Genomic DNA, 20006 nt, shown 5'->3' on the forward strand with positions numbered 1-20006 from the left:
CTCCTCTCATTTCCTGGGTAGAGAAAACAGGAAGTCCTTTAAGCTGAGCCTAAGTCGGTTTTGCATGAAACTAGAGCAATCTCACCTCCCACTGGCAGTCTGATTACACTGCAAAGCCTCAGAACCACATCAGATCTAATAACCTTCAGCTATACAGTCGTTTCAGTGAACTTGCACAAGCGGTTTTGGGCAGAAGCTGAGATAAGATATGGCAGGTGGAAGTTTAGGCACAAGGAGATGGTAAAAATCCCCTTCACTGTATAATAGTTTTTTCTAGCATACCTCTGCTTTTCAGTTGGCGCCTCCACCAATCAAAGCGAGGTCAAGCACATGAAAGCATATCCTGACTGGAAGTAGGAAGACGTGCTAAATTCTGAGGCATACTACCAGTGGGCTTTCTGTGCATGGAGAAGCCCTGAATGCATTGAACTTAATATTGTTCTGCTGTATCGGTGTGGGGGGAGAATTTAGGGAGTCCAAATCCCATCAGCAGAATAAAGCAGAGATCACTGCACCCACAGGTTTTTTTCAAAAGGGTAAAACACCAACTGGATTGTTACCCTGGCACTGCCTCTTTGAAGCAGCCCTCGCCCTTACCAGGTTCATTTTCTATGGAATCTTAACATGTGGCACTGGATTTTTATTCTATTGTTAGGTTCATTCTCTGATTAATTAAAAAGGGATCAGTGTAGTTCTATCTTTTTCTAACCCTGCTTCAGAAAAGCATCTTCTTATTCAAATAGGGTGCTGAAGCATGAGCATAAGTTCTTTCCTAAATTGGTGTCTCTCTCTCTCTCTCGCTCTTTCGCTCTCTGTACAGTGGCTTGGGGCAGAGGATACATACTGTTTTAAGAGAATTAGTTCTAACAAAAAAATCAAATGGCAGTTCTAAGTCCCCATGCAAGAAAGTGTGCCTGTGATTGCAAGAGCAATTAGAGATGGGATCTGGACATAGATCCAAATCAGAATTTTTGCCAAAGATTTGGGCCAAGAAGAGAGTTTGGATCTGGTGTTCTGGACTAATCCATCTGTAATGCATCCCCAGTAATTGCATGCAAAAATTAGTAGCGTACTATTGTGAGCATATAATCAATTTGCACAAGCAGTTGAAATAATTTTGATCATAGATCTGGGCTTCTAAAATTGAATATTTGGTTATTATGATTTTAACAAGAATTTACCAAGATAGACTGAGAGACCCATATCTTCATAATTATGCACCTTATTTGCAAATGCAATTGCCATGATTCTGACAGGTTAAACTGAACCCACAAATAGCAAATTCTGGCAAAAATATGCACACATAATTGCTGTGCCAGATACAAATGAGATAGCTTCCCATTATCTCCATTTTAGCAGTGGAGATATGTCTGTAGGTTTTGCATTAGTTGTTCTGGCAGGGTCTGATGCCGCTTTCAGTTGGTATGTCCTGCTGTGTGGGGAGTTTTCTTCTTCTGATGGGCTTGGAGGGGTTGAGGGGTTGTCTGAAGGCCAGAAGAGGGGATTCAGGAAAACCTTCCCCCTCTCAACACACCTTTCAAATCCGTGGATCCTACACATGCCTATCATTACATGTGGTGTACCTCATCCAGTGCATTAAATGTCCCAATAACAACTATGTGGGAGTACGCTTCCCAGACCTGAAGAAAAGCTCTGTGTAAGTGCAAAAGTGTATCTCTTTCACCAGCAGAAGTTGGTCCGATAAAAGATATTACCTAATATCCTGGGACCGATACAGCTACAATATTGCATACTACAGTAGAACCTCAGGGTTATGAACACCAGAGTTATGAACTGACTGGTCAACCACGCACCTCATTTGGAACCGGAAAAAAAGCGGCAGAGACCAAAAAAAAAAAAGAAAAGTCAAATACAGTTCTGTGTTAAACATAAACTACTAAAAAAAGGTGTGTGGGGGGGATTTTTCTTCTGCATAGTAAAGTTTCAAAGCTGTATTAAGTCAATGTTCAGTTGTAAACTTTTGACAGAACAACCATAACATTTTGTTCAGAGTTACAAACATTTCAGAGTTATGAACCTCCATTCCCGAGATGTTCATAACTCTGAGGTTCTACTGTATATGGTAACACATAATGATGTTGGTTTGGGTTTTTGCATAGAAAAGCAAGGATGGGAGTACACTAATGCATTCTGTTGGCCTTTATTATTAATCACCAGCACACAATGTCAGGAGGTTAGAATAATAATTGTATAAAGAGACATGGAAGTTTTATTTCTGTGTTGTAAAGAAAAATACACTATGCGACAAATATGTTTAAGGCCAGATTTTCAGAAAAATACTTTTGCACATGACTTACATACACAGAATTTTCAATCCAAGCACATAAGTTTGGCATGTGTAAAACTGCACTTCCCAAAATCTGATGCTTCACTTTTCTAATTTTTCTTACTTCATCTTGGTAAGAATGTCAATATCCATTGACTCTTTGGGACTTTTTGTCTATGAAGCAGGAAAATAATTATTTTATGCAAGGGACATCAGATGCATCATCACAGGACACAAAAGGTCATTCTGATTGTATAGTGCTTGAAATGTGCTGAACACGATATAGAAAAACAGCAATACATGGGTGTTGTCCCAAAATGTTTACCATCTAAAGGCCCAATCCTGTGACCACTTCAACGAGGCATAGTCTGGAATAGTAAATAGTATGCTAATATATAGAACTACACCCATAAGTTAGTGTTTACAGGATCAAGCCCTACTTTAGACATGACACAACAAATGGGGTTAAACAGTATGGACAGGATTGAGTGACAAAGTGTAAATCAAATAAAAGTATGTGGTTACTCAGTTTAGGCATGTGCATATTTTGGTGATCCAGTTGGGAACTGAGTTATGTGAGTGTTTGGGTTTTTTGTTAAGAATAGATGTGTTATCATTATAAAATGTCAAAAGGATGTTTGAGACTTAATAGCAAAACCTGCTCGTATTGCTTTGGATTCCCATCACTTTCAGAACATGCTAAATCTCTTTCCGCTTTTTCATTTCACAGTTAATGAAATTATCAGGAAGGAGTTTTCTGGACTCCCTGCCAGAAATCAGACATAGAAGAAGAGATTTGTGAGACAACTTTTACTGAATCCTTCCATAACTGACCTGTTTAGATCCTTCCACTGCCCCTTCAACCTCCTGCTTCCTTAATCGTTCATCTCAAGGCACCAATTCAATGCAAGGAACAATGTATTGGCATCAAGCTGACAGCCTTGACTAAGCAGCTCGCCACCTCTCTCTGTAAACATCAAAAGGACACCCTTCCTTTAGTCCAAAGATTGTATTGTTCTCATATAACACGGTATGTGTCTTGCCTGCTGCAAAAACATATAGATATCATAATAAGGGAGAAGAAAGGCGTCATTCCAGAGCTCTGTTCTACAACAAATGTGGTTATATATTAGCACTTAAGTCAGTGGGGATGAGAAATAAGAGTAGAGGGAGTGCCTGCGTTTTATATAAGATCAACAACACTTTGCATTTAAATAGCAACACCTTTCCATCCAGATCTCAAAGCCCTTTACAAACACAGGTTACACATTATTATTTCCAATGTTACCAATGGGGGTAACTGAGGCACCCAGCAGTTAAGTGACTTGCACAAGTCAGGCCACATCTACACTATGGGTTCTACATTGATGGAAGGTGTTTTTCCATCGCTGTAGGTAATCCACCTCTCCCAGGGGCAGCAACTAGGTCAATGGACAAATTCTTCCATCAACTTAGCTGCATCTATCCCGGGGTTTAGGTCAGCAAAGCTATGGTACTCAAGAGTGTGGCCATGTCAACCTAATATTTTAGAGTAGACCAAGTCTCAGTCTTATCTGAGAACAGAACCCAGCTTTCCTGACTCTTACTCCTGTGCTCGGCACACCAAACTGTAGTTGCCACATGAATCCAAGACTTTCTTTGTTGTTTTTAATAAGAGCTGATGTGCCTTTGAAGGCGAGAGATGCTTAAAGAAAATTAAATTAAAAGAGCAATTACAAATTTCTAACGAACAGCCCAAGTTAAAATAACCCCTGATAAAATGAAGCGGATGCATCTATTGGAGTTACAAAATTCAAGCAGAATTATGCCTGTCAAAAGACTTTGTGATTGACCCAAATTAGTGGTTAGCCAATACATTGACAGCTTTTAATTTTTTTATTCTAGTAAAGTACTGCTGTTTATTTTCATGTAAAACCTGCCTTCAATTCGTAACTGCTCTCATTTAGAAACCACAACATTTAACCATGCAAGCTGCAGGGGAAAGTAATTACATCTAAAAGAAGCCAAACATTTATTTGTCCTTTTTTCTTTTGCTTTGAAAAGCCAGCAGCAATTTACAGAAAGGCTGAACCTCCTTGTTAGTCTAATAAGTTAGCTATGTATGACTTCTTGCTCTAACACATAGTTTGAATATACTGTGCTCAAGACAGTTAATCACAGTAAGAAACAGAATATGGATAATATTTGCCATTTGCAGTTGCACAGCTAGTAAGCTTGTCAAGTTTCACGCTTTCCATTTTTAGTGTGTTATTGCTTCCGTGACAAGATAAAAAGATATCATACCTGGATAATATAAATACATTAAGGGCTAACCATAATATTGCTGCAAATATGTAATAATCTTTTGTTAAATTAATGAAATCGATATCCTTAAGAGTGCTTGTAGGAAATCTGCAGTGCTAAAGATTGCTTTAGAAGGCACACTTGCTAAAGTCTCAAGGGTTTCAAAGCACAGATTGCCAGTACCCATGTGTCTACATGGTGACAGCATGAATTAGGTTGTATGAAAATATTAGATCAGCAGAACTTTTGTAGAATGTTTGCCCAATGCTGCAAGAAAGATAAGTGCATAGACCCCCATAGAATCAATACTGGGTTTGGCTCAGCTATTCTTCGTGAGTTTTGTGAAAATATATATTTTCTGCCACTAAATTCTACTACTTAAGCTATGCAACATCTTATATCCTGGAGAGAGTTAGTGGATAGCATTTCACTAACTCTCTCCAGGATATAAGCCTTTGCATAGCTTCAGAATGCCTGATTAAGAAATTGACCTGAACCAAAATCTTGGATCTTAAACAACCTGGGATCTTTGGAGTATCTGAAATCAGAATTTTGCAAACGGGAAAAACCAAAAGCCTGGATTCAAACCTTCTTAGGTCATTTAAAAGTCTGGGTTTATAGCCTGAACAGAATTTTGTGGCTTGCTTGAGCCCCTTTCTATTCTTAATCGAAAAGTTGATTAGATATGTGGCCTGCTCATGAAGTTTGCGTCTTTTTTTTTCAGGTGGGTCAAACATATACTGCTCATGTATACAGTGCTAGTGTAACACACAGACCAAGCAGGAGCATTTCTTCCAGTTGGAAGGTATTCTGCTTTGTACGATTAGAATCTTTTTGAGAAGGTCATTTTCCCATATGCCATTTCAGCAATACAAAAGGTGACTGTCACTCAATACTGCCAGCAGTGGATATTTCAGTCTGCCATTCATATAGCCAGCTACACATGCTCCATCCGTAAATAATACAACAAAAGTATCAAGTCCTGGTCCTGTACCCACTGAAGTCAATAGACATTTTGCCATTGGCTTCCATGGGAGCAAGCCTGGGGCTTTGAATATGATGAATTAAAAATTACCTAGATGTAGTGGAATTATTGATATTATTCAACAACTCTAGGTGCTCTGTTTTAATATGTTTAATTTCCTCAAAACTTGCTTTAATAATGCAGTGTACCATGAGCTATTCAAGATCTTTGGTTCTTTCTAAGGCAGATACAGTTCCAGGCAAAACATCCCATTGTTTCGAATTGTCTTGGTTCTCAAGGAGCAAAGTCATCTTGCACAAGTTGTTTATTTCAGCTGACTTTACTTGAGCAAGAGTGTAGTCCAAAGGAGTTTTCCAGTTTTACACAATTTGCGCACAGAAGTAATTTAAAGCTACCACAAAAATTACTTGGCAGATTTTTTTCCCATATGGACTCTCTTCTTGTTGGATTTTAACAAGCAGCACAAAGAAATATGTGAACTAATTATTTTGTTTACATAATAAATTGGCTAGATGGCATGTTCTAAAAAACACTGCCACTCATTAGGTGATAGTTTAAAAATAAATCCCCAAGAAGGGACAGGTTTTCAACAGCATTATGCACACAAATAAATGCATGCCTGACTTGGACAAGTATATAGGGTAATTGCACACACAAATCCACTAGAAACCTTGGTCATCTCAACACGCAATTACTCAGATGAAATGTGAAATCATGGTACAGGTGTTCCCATTAAGAGTGCCTAGCTGTTCTGGCTCGCCCCTAAATTATCAGTTGAGCATCCTGCATCATTTCCCCATTTTACATAATTAGGCTTTTCTTACCATGATACATTAATGTATAAACCACACAGGAACTAAGGCTTTGATCCTTACAATGTGACACCCCCGTGGAATTCCACAGAAGTCACATTGCAGGATCTGCCTGTTAAACATGCTCTCTCTCCTATTTTGGTGGAAGACTTGTTTTGTTTTTCTTTTTAAATCCATTGATCTTACATTTTCCTTCAAGAGCTAGGCTGGGTAGGGTGGGATAGTAATTTTTATGTGCTTCAAGGTTTCTATTGCTGCTTGCATTAAGCTGGATGCTTTTCTTCCTAAAGTTTAACACATAGCTAATTAGATGTATTTGTGTATGTGCATATACACACATATGTTATATACTTGGGTTGCAATCCTGCAACTGGCACCAAAGGGACAGATCACTGCACCCGCATGATGTCAGCTAAAGGATCAAGGCTCTTCATACATGTATATAATATAGACTACATTTTAGTGGTTTTATTTACAGCTACATGTAGTCTGCTTATACTACTGTATCTGCTTTTCATCATTTTACATGCAAAACATTTGATAAATAATATAGTCTTAACTAACATCATATTTATTTCTGGAGAGAGGAAGGAGGATCCTAAGACACAGAGTTATGCAGTTTTATCTCTCAAAAATGTTATAGCTATGCTGAATAGCTTCAAAATATATAGTACTAAATTATTTCTTTTTTTTTTTTTTTTTTTTTTGCTGAGCAGTGTTTTTCCAGTATTAATATTGTTACATAAATAAAAATTGCTCTCTTGCTCTCTCTGTAGAAACATTAGGTTCACCTTGGAAGAGTTAATAGCATTTGTGAGTAATTTGTTCTCACTTTATCTGGAAAATAGCCATATTTGCACATGAGGAAATTCTGTCTTTCCTCAGTTATCTGAATGTTTCACCACAGTGCCTTCCTGCTATTGTACCAAAGGCCCTCCAAATATACTGTCCTCAGGGTGAACAACTCTAATGCGTTTTCCATCAATGTTATACCATGCTAAGTACATGGGGCTCATTGTAACCCAAAGTTCGTCTAGCTGTCTTTTCCCCCACACATACTTTTCCATCCTAGCTTTGGCTGCGAATTACAGGATGCACTTCTATAAACTGTTGCATCAATTATATAAATACATAAAATAAAATAATCATTCTTGATACATAAACAATCTGAGAGCGTAATGGGAGTTGACAGCTATAAGGAAGATTTTATGTCAGCTACAAATGTTGTAAGTAAAGTTTGCCAGGGGAGTATTTGCTTGTGAAGAGATTTGTAATGAAATATGCAGCCCAGTTTTGTTTTTCTCCATGAGAATGAGCAAAATGTAAGATCTGAACAGCAGCAGTGGATTGAAAGTGTCTATTGTATGTGTTTTCGATTGGTAGAAAGAATGTAGAAGAGCCATGTTTTTTGCACTTGCTTTATTTGTATCCATGTAAATATGTATTACTTCATTCTTCTTGTAGGAATACACCATTTTCTGAATGTAGTATATTTCCAAAGACAGCACTATGTTATTCTCTATTGTATAAAAATGCTGCTGCTTGATAATATATCTAAAACAGTTCTCAAAATTAGCTAGCATGTTTTTTAATATATTTTGTAATCCATATCTTAAAAAATAAAAGTGTCTATGCTTTTTATCTGCCCCAAATATGCAGCATCTTTTGCATTAGAAATGGTATTTATAAAAGATTGTTTTGCATTTTTTCCAAGTGGATTAATTTCTCTATGCATTTGTTACTGAACTTTCCCCCTATAAGATAAATGATTTCAAGTTGGTATTTGATAAGTGTTCCAAAGACTCCAAATGTGTTTTTGAACACAGTATTTTTCTAAATACTTCAGTGTGACTTGTTTTCCCATGAATCAGTTTCCAAATTGCTACTTGTCACAGAACAATTGTTTCTTACATGGATTCAAGAAAATGTCTGCCTAAATTTAAGATATAAAACTAGGTCACACACCACTAGGTTTCACCCATTTTAAATTATGTGATGGCTCAATTTAGTATCTACATTGAATGTTTGTTATTTATACTGTTTGTGCTTATGGAATTGGGAGAGGTGCCCACATTGGATTTAGAAAAAGTGAACCACAGATTCCCCAAAACTCAGTTACTTATTGTTTCCTATGGAATTTGTGGTGTGTTTTTTGTACTGTCCATGATTTCACACATGCAATTCTAAAGCATTTAGTTTGATATGAAAAGGGATAGATACCAATGTACCAATTAGCTCTTAATACAATATGAACTATCCACTCCTTTGAACATTTCCCATCAAGTTAGCAAACCTTTCTCTTACACCTGTGCTACTGTGTAATCCCAGTAAATGACAGTTGCTAACAATTTGCTTAACCAGCATCAATCACCTGACTATAGTCTATGTAAGATTTGTAAAAGCGGCAGAGTCCTGTGGCACCTTATAGACTAACAGACGTATTGGAGCATAAGTTTTCGTGGGTGAATACCCACTTTGTCAGATGCATGTAGTGGAAAATTCTAGAGGCAGGTAAATATGCAAGCAAGAATCAGGCTAGGGATAACGAGGTTAGTTCAATCAGGGAGGATGAAGCCCTCTTCTAGCAGTTGACGTGTGAACACCAAGGGAGGAGAAACTGCTTTTGTCGTTGGCGAGCCAGTCACAGTCTTTGTTTAATCCTGAGCTGATGGTGTCAAATTTGCAAATGAACTGAAGCTCAGCAGTTTCTTCGAAGTTTCTTCATATTTCTACCTGCCTCTGAAAATTTCCACTACATGCATCTGGCGAAGTGGGTATTCAACCATGAAAGCTTAGGCTCCAATCCGTCTGTTAGTCTATAAGGTGCCGCAGGACTCTTTGCCGCTTTTACAGATCCAGACTAACACGGCTACCCCTCTGATATGTAAGATTTGTTTATCTATTTTTTAATTGTTCCTGGTGTATAATCCAAAGAAATAAACTGGTACCTGACTAATGTTGCAATAAAGTTTCAAATGCAGGTGCTGGTAGCTGTATATGATCATATAGGCTGCCAACGAAAGGCAATCAGGGGAAAAGTTTATATTATGAGTTTCCTTCACTAACTCCCCTGAAACTGCTACAGAAAAGCTGGAAGATTCCAGCAATAATGACCTATGCAGATGCTACATGGATATATTGAGTTTCCAAACAATCCATATATCTGTTGTAGAGTAGATGGGTTATTTTCAAATAGTACTAAGGACTAGACTGCAATGCTCATACTCATGCTGAGCAGTACCTTATTACATGAGCAGTCCAATGGATGTTGGAAGGTTGGAAACTATGGGTGTAGTCAGGTGCTATTCAGTGTCAGTAAGGGTGGCATAATTGGGCAATAAGTAAGTAAATCAATTTTAAAAGTAACTATGTTCAGCTAACACTCTGCATTAAATGCGGATACTCACCTGAAGTGAAAAATGACTTACAAACAGACATTTACTACTAAATTGCTTGCGCAAAAGTCTATGTTTAAAACGTGAAGAGGGATTTATATCACACACATTCCTATGCAAAACATTGTTAACCTCCAATTCAATGATTTTTCCTATCTGTAAAATATTTTTATATAGCTTGTACTATGATAGTTAAGCAATAAATCAAAGGACAACATTGCAGCATGTGTGTTTCTGTGTTCTTAAATACCTATATCACCTTATTTACAGTAATTAGGCTTGATCTTGTAACCTTCACTTTCCCGAATAATGCCAATGAGACTGCTTTGGTGGAACTCTTCAGGCACGCTAGTATGAGTAAAGATTTCCGAACTGGCACCATTGTTTGCAAACTAGAAACTCAGTGTCCCTCTGAATCAAGGTCTTCTCCGGCTTCTGTAGATCAGATTGAATTACATAGTGAAAAGAAATAATAAAGTCCATCCTTAGCTCTGAACAGTCATTTTCTGTTTTCCTAGTAAGAGAACTAAACAGGCCAAATTAACAGATGCTCTGTAGAGTGTTACAAAATGGTACAAATTTAAGTTCCATTTAAGCAAAGTATGCATATACACAGTTTACAGTTATTGGGGATGTGATCCGTTTAATTTGTGTTCATCTAAATCCCAACTGTGCAATTTTTTTCTGGACACACTAAAAGGTACATTTTCAGACTGCTGTGCTGGAAAGGTACCCAGAAAACCCATTATTTCTTGGTAACAGTTAAGTTTATGTAGCATACGATTAAAGACATTTACCTTAACAAAATCAATATTATCCTTTGCATTTAAAAACACAAAATTCAAACCGTATTTGATGCATTTGTTGGACATGGAAGCAAATGCTTTGCTTATTCGGGGTAAGAACCATGTGGAAGTTCTTAACTCCCATTACACTGCACAAAGGCTGGGAAGCCCATAAACCAGACAAGCTTAGCCAACAAAGAAGCTGTTACTGGCTAGGGGGAACATTTTATGACGAGCAAATACATGGCACACAGAATTTTAGCTGTATTCAGCAACAGGAAAATGCAAGTAACCTAACCTCAAAATTCCACAAGTAAGGCTGAAAACTTTAGCACCTGAGCTGATGCTCTGGCTTTAATTAATTTCTTGGGCCCAAAACAGAATCCTACAATGGTACCCCAAATTTTCATTCTGAACTGTGAATGTCCTGGATTTTATCTAGTATGGTAACTTGCCAGTTCTCATGCTTCACTGTGTAAATAAGTGATCTACAAGATTTTGACAACAAATTTAATTTACTGCATTTAAGAAACCCCTTTTCAGCCTGATACCACGCTCTTTTTATAAATACATCATGATGAATGTCTTGTTCTGTAATAAATGCCCTTTCAGCACCATTGCATTCACTGTACTAAGTTTAAACTGTTTGCCATTAAGGCCCCAAACTAGTAAATGTGCCCCAAACTACATCTTAAATCCTATTAGTTATCATGGTCCCCACTCATCATGACGACAGCTTAGATAGCAGGAAGATGGGAGCAAGAGAGGCTATCTTCTAGGTCCCAATGCATGGATGAGAAGAGAATGGCATTATATTTATTAGCAACCAAGGAACTTTTTAAGGAATGGAAAGCCTATGGGTTCCACCATAACCAAAGGTTAAGACTGCTGGCACAGAAAATTGCTGGTCGGGGGGCAGCTTGGAAGCCCAGGGAAAAGGTAGCAGGTGCTGAGCTACACTCAACTTGCACAGACATATCTGTTAGGGTGACAGCACTACAAAAAGCAACTCCTTATCCAGCAAAGGGTAGGACAGAAATTACAGCTGAAAAGGAGCTGGAGATCATAAAAATAAAATTGTCAGGCAAAGGAGTGAAGGCACATGGCATAAAATAAAAACTATTAGGGCCAGAGCCTCAGCTGGCATATCTCCATTAACATCACTGGAGACACAGTGATTTACACCAACTGAGGGTCTGGTCCCATAAGAAGTCAAAAGAGTAAAATAAGTGACCTGGAATCATAGAATATCATGGTTAGAAGGGACCCCAGGAGGTCATCTAGTCCAACCCCCTGCTCAAAGCCAGACCAATCCCCAACTAAATCATCCCAGCCAGGGCTCTGTCAAAAAACCTAAAAAACCTCTAAGGATGGAGATTCCACCACCTGCCTAGGTAACCCATTCCAGTGCTTCACCACCCTCCTAGTGAAAAAGCTTTTCCTAATATCCAACCTAAACCTCCCCCAATGCAACTTGAGACCATTACTCCTTGTTCTGTCATCTGCTGCCACTGAGAACAGTCTAGATCCATCCCCTTTGGAACCACTTTTCAGGTAGTTGAAAGCAGCTATCAAACCCCCCTCCTCATTCTTCTCTTCTGCAGACTAAATAATCCCAGTTCCCTCAGCCTCTCCTCATAAGTCATGTGTTCCAGACCCCTAATCATTTTTGTTGCCCTCTGCCGGACTCTTTCCAATTTTTCCACATCCTTGTAGTGTGTGGCCCATAACTGGACATAGTACTCCAGATGAGGCCTCACCAATGCTGAATAGAAGGGAATGATCACATCCCTCAATCTGCTGGCAATGCCCCTACTTATACAGCCCAAAATGCCGTTAGCCTTCTTGGCAACAAGGGCACACTGTTGACTCATATCCAGCTTCTCGTCCACTGTAACCCCTAGGTCCTTTTCTGCAGAACTGCTGCCTAGCCACTCGGTCCCTAGTCTGTAGCAGTGCATGGGATTCTTCCATCCTAAGTGCAGGATTCTGTACTTGTCCTTGTTGAACCTCATCACATTTCTTTTGGCCCAATCTTCTAATTTGTCTAAGTCCCTCTGTATCCTATCCCTACCCTCCAGCATATCTACCACTCCTCCCAGTTTAGTGTCACCTGCAAACTTGCTGAGGGTAATATCTGGTAGTGGCAGAGGATCTTTAATAATAGGCTTTACTGAAACATGGTGGAATGACAAATGTTGATGTTTACCAAGATATAAAGGAACAACTAGTTGGGGAAGTAATCCTGAACCTACAAGGATCCATAGAGCCTAAAGAGATACAGTTGGTGAGTACAGAGGACCAGGCAGTAGAATCTATATGGATACAAAGCTCAAGTCATAAAAATACAAATCTACCACTTGCCTCCTGATAAGGGGAAGGATACTGAGAGCATAATGTTGACAGTGACCAAAGAGGCAATTAAATCTAATAAGGAAATACTAGTTAGTGACTTCAGCTGTCCACCAGTTTCTGGTCAAAGAACGATATAAAGAGGCAATTTTTTTATGCCTTATATGATGCCTTCTGGAAACAGCTGGTTCTAGAGAATACAAGAGTATAAAGGCTGCTCTGGATTTTGGGCCAAAATACGCATGCATAGGGCCCTACCAAATTCACAGTCCATTTTGGTCAATTTCACAGTCCTAGGATCTTAAAAATTGTAAGTTTCATTATTTCAGCTATTTAAATCTGAAATTTCATGCTATTGTAACTGTAGGGGTCCTGTCCCAAAAAGGAGTGGGGGGAGGTTGCAAGGTTAGTGTGGGGGAGTTTGCAGTACTGCTACCCTTACTTCTGCCATGCTGCTGGCAGAGGCGCTGCCTTCAGAGCTGAGCAGCTGGACAGCGGCGGCTACGGGCCCGGAGCCCAGCTCTGAAGGCAGAGCCGCCATTAGCAGCAGCGCAGAAGTAAGGATGGCACGGTACGGTATCGCCAACTTTACTTCTGCGCTGCTACTTCTAGAGCTGGGCCCTCAGTCAGCAGCCGCCACTCTCCGGTTGCCCAGCTCTGAAGCAGCAGCACAGAAGTAAGGGGGCCATGGTATGGTATCGCCACCCTTACTTCTGCACTGCTGCTGGCAGGGCGCTGCCTTCAGAGCCAGATGCCTGGCCAACAGCCTCTGCTCTCCGGCCATCCAGCTCTGAAGGCAGCTCAGAAGTAAGGGTGGCAATACCACGACTCCCCTAAAATAACCTTGTGAGCCCCCTGCAACTCCCTTTTGGGTCAGGACCCCCAATTTGCGAAATGCTGGTCTCCCCCCCCCCACACCAATGAAATCTGTATAGTATAGGGTAAAAGCTCACAAAAGACCAGAGTTCACAGGGGGAGACCAGATATCATGGTCTGTGATGCATTTTTCATGGCCGTGAATTTGATAGGACCCTACGCATGAGAGAGTTGGTTCAAGAAGCAACAGTGACCAAAAGTATAGTTACAGTCATTGTAATAGAATCATCATAATCAGGAGAGATACCATACCAAAAACCTAGTATTCACACACTAAGCATTAGGAAGGGGATGTTTACCAAATAAAAAGGAAAGGAAGCTAGTCAAAGAGACCACAATGTGTAAGTAAGGAAATTAAAATACATACAATTAGCGTTGAGGCTATACCACAACAGTGTCACAGAAGACATGCATATTCTTAAATAAAAAAGGAAGCAAGAAGACCAGAGGAAGTGCTCAAAGTGTCCAAGGTATATGAACAGACTGACATATTAAAGCACACTACCTTATCAGTTCCGGGTAGCGTACATGCAAGGATTCTAAAGGAATGTAAGAATCAGCTGACTGACACCATGTCTACATGAGAAAGTTGAACTGGTTTAACTAAAGGTGTGAGTTTAAACTGATTTAGTTAAACCACTCTTATTTCAATATAAACCAGGCTTGTTTCAGTTTAGCTTAAGTCAATTAGGAATCAGCTTAAGGTTAGCTGAAATAAACTGCTCATAAACTGAAATAAGAATGTCCGCACAGGGGAGGTTGCACTGGTTTAACTAAATGGATTTTAAAATCAATTTAATGGCTGTAAACTTTCTTGTGTAGACAAGGCCTGAGTTACTATCAAAAATATGCAGTCTCCCCAATACTCCAGAGGATGGGAGCAAATGTGTTACCTATCTTTGGGAAAGACAATAGTAGTGAAGCTGGGAATTACAGCCCCATGAACCTCACTTTGGTACCAGGCAAATTTACTGAAATGCTCATTAAAAGCAGGTTTATAAAACAACTAAAACAGAGGGAATGACAGCTTCTTCAAGTATCCTTCCTGGCAAGGCTGTTATTAGGTTCATCTGAGCGTAGGGGCAAAGTTACCCAGCAACCCCCAGCTGCTGTGTAGTGAATTAATATAATACTGCCAAAGAGATTGTATTTTGGCTGATTGCAGCAATGGGTCTTGGTTCCATCTGTTCTCTTCCCCAACCACACACCTACAGCTCTGTCTGCTGCTGCTAACTAAGCCCCATTCTAGTTTTGTGGTCAATTGATGAAAACAAATTAGTTTACCCCATCCGGTACAGCAGAAAGCATGCCTAAAACACACATGCACTATGTCAAAAATGGGAAGTCGTTCTGAAATCTGTAACACACACACACACACAAAAACAAATGTTTAAAAAAATTAGAACTGGACAGTTGTGACTCTCATTTCTGTCATTGCACTGTCTAACAATGTCCATGCTAGCCATGCATGCAAAGGTTAGCATCATTTAGTGCAGCTGCTTCAGAAAGCCTGATTGAGACGGCTCAGTCTTTAAGGCAGCTTGCTCAGGACAGCTATTGATTAGGGTACTAGCAACCCCAAACAGTCTAGTCCTTGTTGACCTGCAGAGGAACAATTATCTGGATTATCTGATAGCCCTGTGCCTGGCAAACTGGGGGAGAGAGAGACTAGGCTGGCTCTTTCTCAGACTAGAACTCCAAGTCAACCTATGGGCACTGATTATTCACCACTGATACTTTTGTATCTTAACACCACAAAAGTCTCTTGGGTACAAAAGAAAGGAGAGAAATCAATTCTCTGATTTTTAACAAGGCTCCTATCTCTTCTCCTACTAAAGTTTTTAATTTTTTCTTATGTTAAGGGCATTTCTCTACCACGGCCATGCTAATTTACTGCCTGTTGGCCTCTTGATGGCCTTTCCTGGTCTGTGTGTCTGATTAACAGTTTCAATCACGCCCCATAATTTTTTTAAAGGCCCTCAATATATAGCTGGAGCACAACTGAGATAATTGCATCAAGGACAAAAAAACTAATCATATCCTGTGGTAGCAGTACATTCTACTGCATCTCAGACAACAAACATATGTAAAGGAGTAAGGGGAAATAAAAAAATCCTCAAATCTATGTACAGATTACCTAGACCTAGGGCCCAGGTGCATAGGAGACAACAAGTGCTCTGTTCTTGCTTATTTGCTTACTACAGGTGGGCAGAGTCTTGGCTCCACAACCCCGTCCACTCAGATGAGCCCTTGCGAGGGCATTATAATTTGATTCTGCCACAGAGCAGCAGCAAGTTACTATCAGGTCCCTTCCCTCGCCAAGTAAAACGGAAGCAGTGGAGGAAGTATGATTCAGATATGCCACCAGAAACAGGTTATGCATCACCCCTCGCTCAGAGGGGTGCCTACAGAAACGCTCTATCCCCAAATATTGTTGAAGATATGGAATGGATTACGAACCTTTTAAAAGTCTCGCAGAAATTCTCCAACAAACTCTTTGTGATTGCCCACAGTGTCTGCCCTCAGACAGTGTAAAAGTAGATTACTTAAACTTCACTGAACACTTGTGTGGACACTCTCATTCAGAATTATAAAGTCACCTTAAATCAAAAATTAAATTAAACTGAATTAAGGCAATTTTAATTCTGAATGAGATTTTCCATGTAGGAGTTTAATGCAGTTTAACTATCCACTTTGAATTCACACCTTTAGTTCATTCAGGTTAACTTTCCTGAGTGTACCCAATAAGGCAAGCCCCTAATGATGTCTTATGAGTAACTCTGGAAGGAGTCAACTTTGATTTTGTATAAATTTTGACAGATGAGTATTTATTACAGTTATATATTTTTTTCATTTTTATTTACTTACATTTTTGCACTAGTAGGAAATTTCATAAGCTGCACCTCACATGACTTATTTGTTCAAAATGCGATGACTGCAGAAGTCAAAATTCCTAACACATTCAGAAACAAAGTTATAATATTTCAGGACAATCATACTGTGTGATATCATATTGGTTGCTGAATAGAAAAGAGTGCAATATATGGAGACATAAGCCTGAATTTAAAACTCTAGCTAGAAATCCCTTCACGCTAGGAACTCATTTGGATCTGCATCCAATGGTGTGGCTGAAAATTCCATCACGGTAGAGAAGGGACAAGACTCAGTACTAAAAAATATAAATGGGATATACATTAATATTGAGGTAGCTGGATGCAGACAAATGCTATGGTTCTCGCGGATTCTCCAGCACCCACACTGACTCAACTCAGTTTGTGTTTATTTGTGTCAGCAGAAACCTAGCCTGGAATAAGCAATCATTGAAGAGACTGCTGACTACATTGCAACAGCCTCAGCCCATCTCTAATCATAGGGTTTTAATTTCACTCTCCATAAATTTGGATTTTTTTTTGGTGCCTCTTTTGGAGGGAGAATTGATTATTACCAGTGTTTAGCCTTCCCAGCTAACTTATGAAGAGGGCTCATTATGTCACATGAAATCCTAACTTTTCCAGCAGGCAGTGAAATAGTCCACACAGTATCGGCATTGACACATCAGTAACAGAGACTGCTGAGCGAACCTGGGAGGAGCCGAAAAGGATATTGTCCAGAACACTTGCCTATTTATTAAATGGATAACATTATATGAGCACTACTTTCATGGTAATTTTTTTCCAGAGGCTTGGACATGCACATCTAGAAAAATTTGGAGTCAAAACACGTCGTAAGTGATAGGAAAGGTACTTTCATTAGATTCACAATAAGGTCTTGGGTTTGACCCATGTCCTCTCTCAATATACCCAACAATACAGATGAATGCTTCCACTAAAGGTAAAGCTATTTCATTAGTGAACCGACTGCTTTTAATATTGAGAGTTGGCTGAAGTACGTTTTTATGGCCATGTTATATAACCTATGGAAAATAGGGCGCTGGACTATTCACAAACTCTTGACTGTATTAGCACTAGCAAGCACCTCAGACTAGACTAAATATTGGACTCCAGCTTGCTTCTCCATCCAGGTTTAACAGATAATGAATTTACAAACTTTCCCAAGTCAGCCTTGCTGGAGGGAGCTGTGGGGAAAAGGAGAAGTGCTTGCTCCCTCCTTGAGTTCAGGTGCCTGGTGAACCGCTCACTCTATCATTAGTACTGAAGTGTCTCTCTCTCTCTTTTTTTTTTTTATTCATTCATTCATTCATTCATTCAAACAGTTCTATAAATCAGGATTCCTGCTGACCAGGCAAAAGATTTTGCAAGATGCTGTTCTGGCCTCATTTTCCTGAAAAGAGCCATACAACACCAGAACTAAATGAAAGAATATATGTAATTGAACCAGGCCCACATTTCTTACATTTTCAACACATTTATGTGTGTTTGGGATATGAAATACTTTCCCTCCAAATGGCACTGCTCCCTCTAGCCTCTACAGTGGTGCCAAAACAAAGTTTAGACACAAATTGTTCTTTAGGCTCAACCCATTTTTTTTTTTTTGAGTAAAAAGAACCGTTTCCCCCTTTTAAAAACAAAAGCCACTGTAGAATTGAGGCTAAGGATTCAGTGCTATGCAGACTATCACTGCCATCTGGAGGAAAGCAGCGATCACAGCTGCCTTGGTGATCTTATGAATCCAGTTACATCAGATGACTCATATTAACATGCCACCAAGTGAGCATGCAGATACTCAATACTTGTCACTGTATTCTCAACACATGCGGTCATTTGTGCTGAGCCGAGGAGAACAAAGAAGCCCAAGGACATGATGAAAACCCAGCTAGAGAGCAGCAAGCTGTTAACTTATCACCCCACCCGCACCCCCCTAAATCTTAATTAACGCTGTGATCCCATGAGGTCTATTGCAGTAGTTCTCAAACTTTTGTACTGATGATCCCTTTCACATAGCAAGCCTCTGAGTGCAACTCTCCTTACAAATTAAAAACACTTTTTAATATATTTAACACCATTATAAATGCTGGATGCAAAGCGGGGTTTGGGATGGAGGCTGACAGCTTGCAACCCCCCATATAATAACCTCACGACCCCCTGAGGGGTCCCAACCCCCACTTTGAGAACCTCTGGTCTATTGGATAGGAGTGTAAATAAACAGAAATGGGCCTGAACGAATGCCCCTCAGTTCAAGCACCAGGTAGTTGGGAACTTTGAGCTGGGTTTTCCGAGGGATCTGGAGCTGGGGAACATCCTCTCTACTCTGGAGCAATCCAGAGGATTCCTAGCCAAAGCGGTTGTTAAATAGATGCTATACATGCAGGAGAGGACTCCTGAGACAGCCAGGCTGCCATGGGAGAGGAAAGAAGATGGCTGTACTTGACAAGGTGCTGGTCTGCTCCCTCACTCTGCAGAATTTGCCTGTGTGGATCCCCAGGCACCACAAACTTTCTCTGCATAATCCCATGCCTGCTAAAAGGAGAATGCAGCAGAAACACTGCAAGTCAAAGATCAGGTGAAATCATTTCCCTCCTAGAGGCATTTGCATGCAAAGAAGATGATGATTTGTGCCTTAATAGTGACACCCATCCAAAGGAAGTAATAATAATTCAGGATGCCTTCTTCACCCATAGATCTCACAACACTTTGCCAAGGCTGGTAGGTGTTTCATGCTTGTGCAAAGTGTTTTGTCTGGAAATCCTGCCTTCCCAGTGGTCTGAGTCTCTCCATGCTGCCTGTTTGCAGGTGCTGCACTGTTTCTCTTTTAATCACACTCTCTTCCTTGCTGTGGGTCTTCACTAGGCTAACTGCCTCCACCATATTTCATGTACCACATGTTGAATCATGATACAAGAGGACTCCTTACTTATTAAATTAAACTGTCTCTATACTAGATCAACAATTAAAGAACTGTTATAACTGCAGAGTAGCATTCTAGCCATGTGAACACAGACGGATTTCCTGTGTCCTGCTCCAAACTTTTCCCACTTGCAATGTACCCTCCATCCTTCAAGCAAGCAGAAATACCTCCATTGTACAAATGGGGAAACCAAAATACATGAATCTGCCCAAGTTCACATAGCAAGTTAGTGACAGATGTGGGAGCAGAACTCAGGTTTGCTGTCTTCCAGGACTGGGTACTATTCACTAGGCCACTGCAGCTTAATGCAGAACAGCAAACCTTGAGTAAGAACTTAGTTCCCTTGTACAAAACAAGCAGGAAACAATATACGATTATTTCATACTGTGTGTTTTCTCTGAAAGATGGATGTGGTGCTGTATTACA

General features: G+C 39.8%; 1 protein-coding gene across 2 annotated transcripts in view; it reads left to right on the forward strand.

The window, feature by feature from the left end:
* Positions 1 to 7068, forward strand: part of NFATC2 (nuclear factor of activated T cells 2) — a 131913-nt gene extending 124845 nt beyond the window's left edge. For both annotated transcript variants that reach the window (XM_084645481.1, XM_084645482.1), the window contains exon 10: positions 3018 to 7068. In XM_084645481.1, coding sequence (XP_084501607.1) covers positions 3018 to 3073 — 56 coding nt within the window. In that variant the 3' untranslated portion in view covers positions 3074 to 7068. The remainder of the gene's footprint in view (positions 1 to 3017) is intronic.
* The last annotated feature ends 12938 nt before the right edge of the window (positions 7069 to 20006 follow it).

Source organism: Lepidochelys olivacea (assembly GCF_965140295.1).
Source record: "Lepidochelys olivacea isolate rLepOli2 genome assembly, chromosome: 13".
Classification (NCBI taxonomy): domain Eukaryota; kingdom Metazoa; phylum Chordata; order Testudines; family Cheloniidae; genus Lepidochelys; species Lepidochelys olivacea.